Below are 3,312 nucleotides of genomic sequence, written 5' to 3'. Positions count from 1 at the left end.
CTTATCATCGTTTTAGTTTTTTTTCCTAACAAAACTATAATAGTAGTTTTTTAATTGATTGAGAATTAGGCAAAAGATCAAATACAAATAATCTTAACATACTAAACATACAAATTGAAGGAAAACCCAAAAAGACAAGGTGACATTTTTGTAATTACCACCAACTATCAAAGTTACAACCAAAAATACCTAAAAAAACACAAATTTTTTTTTAACATTTTTTATTAAAAAATCGTTACATTTCGTTAGAAAAAAAAAAAAAAAAAAATTTTTGGCTGCTACTAAAAGTAGCGATTTTTTAATAAAATATGTTAAAAAAATAAAATAAAATAATTTGTGTTTTTTTTTTTTTTTTTTTTTAGATTTTTTTAGGTTTTTTGGGGGGTTTAGTTTTTAGCATTTTAGCTTGGGGGGGGGGGGGGGGGGGGGGTTAGGTTTTTGGGGGTGGGGTGGGGGGGTAGGTTTTTTTTTAGGTTTTTGGGGGGTGGGGGGTAGGTTTTTTTTAGGTTTTTGGGGGTGGGGGGTTTAGGTTTTTTTGGGGGTGGGGGGAGTGGTTAGGTTTTTTTAGGTATATTTGTAGAGTAACTTTGATAGTTATTGATAATTACAAAAATGGCATCTTGTCTTTTTTAGTTTTCCTTCAATTTGTATGTTTAGTATGTTAAGATTATTTGTACAAGAACTTTACCCTTGAGAATTATTCGGTTATCGCCCCGCAACGCGGGTGGGGCATCAACTAGTTGAAAACATAGGGAAGTTAAATCCGGATACGGGTACGGCCCGGAAACTCGTCTCCCCCTTTTTAAATCTGAGGCTGCAAGCCAAACTAGGGTTTTAGAAGGCTGAAAGCGTTTCTTCAAGAATCATCCATCATACAAGACGACAATGATATACGACGTCAATTCTCCGTTGTTCCGTTCCTTCCTCAGCCAGAAGGGAGGCTCATCTGATAAACGGTATGATTCGTTTCTTCGAATTTGATCCTAGGGCTTGTATTTTGCAGTTTTTGTTTTTAACCTACGGTTATCATATGATCTGCTTTTTGATTCTCATTAAACGGTGTAAAGATGATTTATTCGAGCTGTGTTTTGAAGGAATGCTTGATTAGATGATATCGATTTTGTTTGGTATTCGTTGTAATTATTGTATTGTAGAATCTTGAGTGCTTTTGTTCTCGGTAGTAGAGGTGCACAAAACGGTTAACCTAATCCCCGGTTATTACTTAAACTGGTTCGGTTGTTCATTTTAAACGGTTCGGTTCATAACCAGTTTTTCTCAGGTTATTAACCGGTAAATAGGTTAAAGCCCGCTTAAAATTAAGCTGTTTTTAGTTTCTTCTGAGACATCCCTAGCCGGTTGCGAACCTACAGTTAAAAAAACCACTAATAGGTGACTCCACTTTCAGTGAAACATATATTTATGGTTATTGATTCGGCTCAACTGCCCGTTTGAATCAAATGAAAATAGAGAAGACATTCAGTGAAACAGAATGTCAAATCAGTAATTGATTTCCAGATTTATGAAGCCAATGTTTTTATGCTTTGATTAACTAATGATTTTATATCAGTTGGTTTCTATGATGTCTAGTTTTTTTTAATAAATTTATCATAATCGCAGTTATGATTTTGGGATAGTTCATACTTCATAGCTTGGTCTAAAAAGGCGTGCCTTATGCGCTTAGGTTTTGGGTGGTGTAGTGGGTTTATTTTGTTGTGTAACTTGTGTTCACAGGGTTGGTTAACGTACAAACGTACATTGTGTACGCTGTGAATATATAACATGCGATTGCTGTTTTTACTCATGCGATTTTACCTCTACCCAAAAAATCGCATGTTGCAAGTACAAAATTTGCATGTTATATATTCACAGCGGACGCGATGTACGTTAAGCCCAATTGTACAATACACTTTCTCTCTCTCTCTCTCTCTATATATATATATATATATAAATTATAGATAGCTATTTTTTATTTCTACTACCTTCGCTAAACACGAAATAGCGGTCGCTATTTTGTCGGCTTCCCTACGTCACAGATTAAACTGGGTCAAGGGGGTTGGGGCTCATTTTCCTTCGTTGATTGAGCTCTTTCGGAAATCGTCCCTTCCCTTCTTCACAGGCTCGGAACTTGTATTCTGAATCTTGAGCTTGGCCGTTGCATTGGCCTTTGATAATTAGTAGTAGGTAGGTGGCCACCTCACTAATCATGAATCCATTCACTACTGAGAAAAAGGAAATGAGCCTCACTTGGGCTAGAAGGATAGAAAAGCTTAAGATGTATAATATGCTCAGTTCACGGATACCAAAACTACTGATCCTCTCTTTCCTGCTCTTGCACTGGTGTGGCATTCTGCAGTTTTTGATATGCTGGTGCGGAGCTTGGCCAATCTCTCCCCATCTATCGCTATGTAGCATATAGGCTGCCTGTCGCTATTGACCGCTATATGCTATTGACAGCTATGGATTAAAAGGTACCTCATAGGGTTATGATTGAGTTGGTGCATTTGGAATTTTGATATTTTGATGGTTTACTGTTTTTTTTCCGTTTTTTATTCTGCTTCTAACTATTGTGTGTTTGGTTATGTTGGTATACGAGCCTGTAAACCTTTAACATTGAACTCAAATCTTATTGTAGCATATGTAGGTTTGTGTCTAATTTACTTTACTTACAGGAAAACTGAGGAGCAAAGGCCTAAGGAACACAAGCCAAAAGCTAATGAGAACAAGCCTGTTATGAACGAGTAATGTTTTTGTGAGGGAGGGTTTTTTTTTTTTTTTATTTGTATTTCGTTCATGGGGTATGATAGCAGCTGTTATTCAGCTGTTATGAAGTCGTCAACGTATTTTGACTCTTGTTGTATTGATTTTGTTATGTAACGTTGACGAACTTTACTGAAAAGTGTTGTGGGTTTTTTTTTTCCTGAAAGAGCGGGAAAGCAGGTAACGGTTTATTTTATGTATGTTCTATTGGATTTAAAATCTGAATGATAATAGTTTCCCAAGCTTAATCGAGCCTAATGATGAAACTTGGGCTCAAACTACTTCAATAAACGAATCTTCATGTTAAAACTCAAAACTATACTTGAGACTGTTTAGAACCCCGTCAAGTTTAAGTAGCTCAAAAAGTGTTTATGAACCACCACCGGCATATATAATAAGCGGTCTGTGTTTGAAATTTATACGATTTCATCTTCAATCAATTTGCTAATAGAATATACTTTGAGATGTAATGAATTTGTATTATCTGATGTCAACAGCCGCTAACTGCTCATTGATAAGTTCATCAATGTGGCAAAAGGTCATTAAATTAGATCT

General features: G+C 35.9%; 1 protein-coding gene across 1 annotated transcript; it reads left to right on the top strand.

Moving 5' to 3' along the window:
* Positions 1-757: 757 nt before the first annotated feature.
* Positions 758-3,012, top strand: LOC110868144 (wound-induced basic protein). The gene is made up of 2 exons (XM_022117234.2): positions 758-956; positions 2,670-3,012. The coding sequence occupies exons 1-2, from the start codon at positions 886-888 to the stop codon at positions 2,740-2,742; spliced, it is 144 nt and encodes a 47-aa protein (XP_021972926.1). The 5' UTR covers positions 758-885; the 3' UTR covers positions 2,743-3,012.
* The last annotated feature ends 300 nt before the right edge of the window (positions 3,013-3,312 follow it).

Source organism: Helianthus annuus, chromosome 7 (assembly GCF_002127325.2).
Source record: "Helianthus annuus cultivar XRQ/B chromosome 7, HanXRQr2.0-SUNRISE, whole genome shotgun sequence".
NCBI lineage: Eukaryota > Viridiplantae > Streptophyta > Magnoliopsida > Asterales > Asteraceae > Helianthus > Helianthus annuus.
The sequence above is the reverse complement of the archived record's forward strand: the minus strand, read 5'-3'. Positions and strand labels throughout refer to the sequence as shown.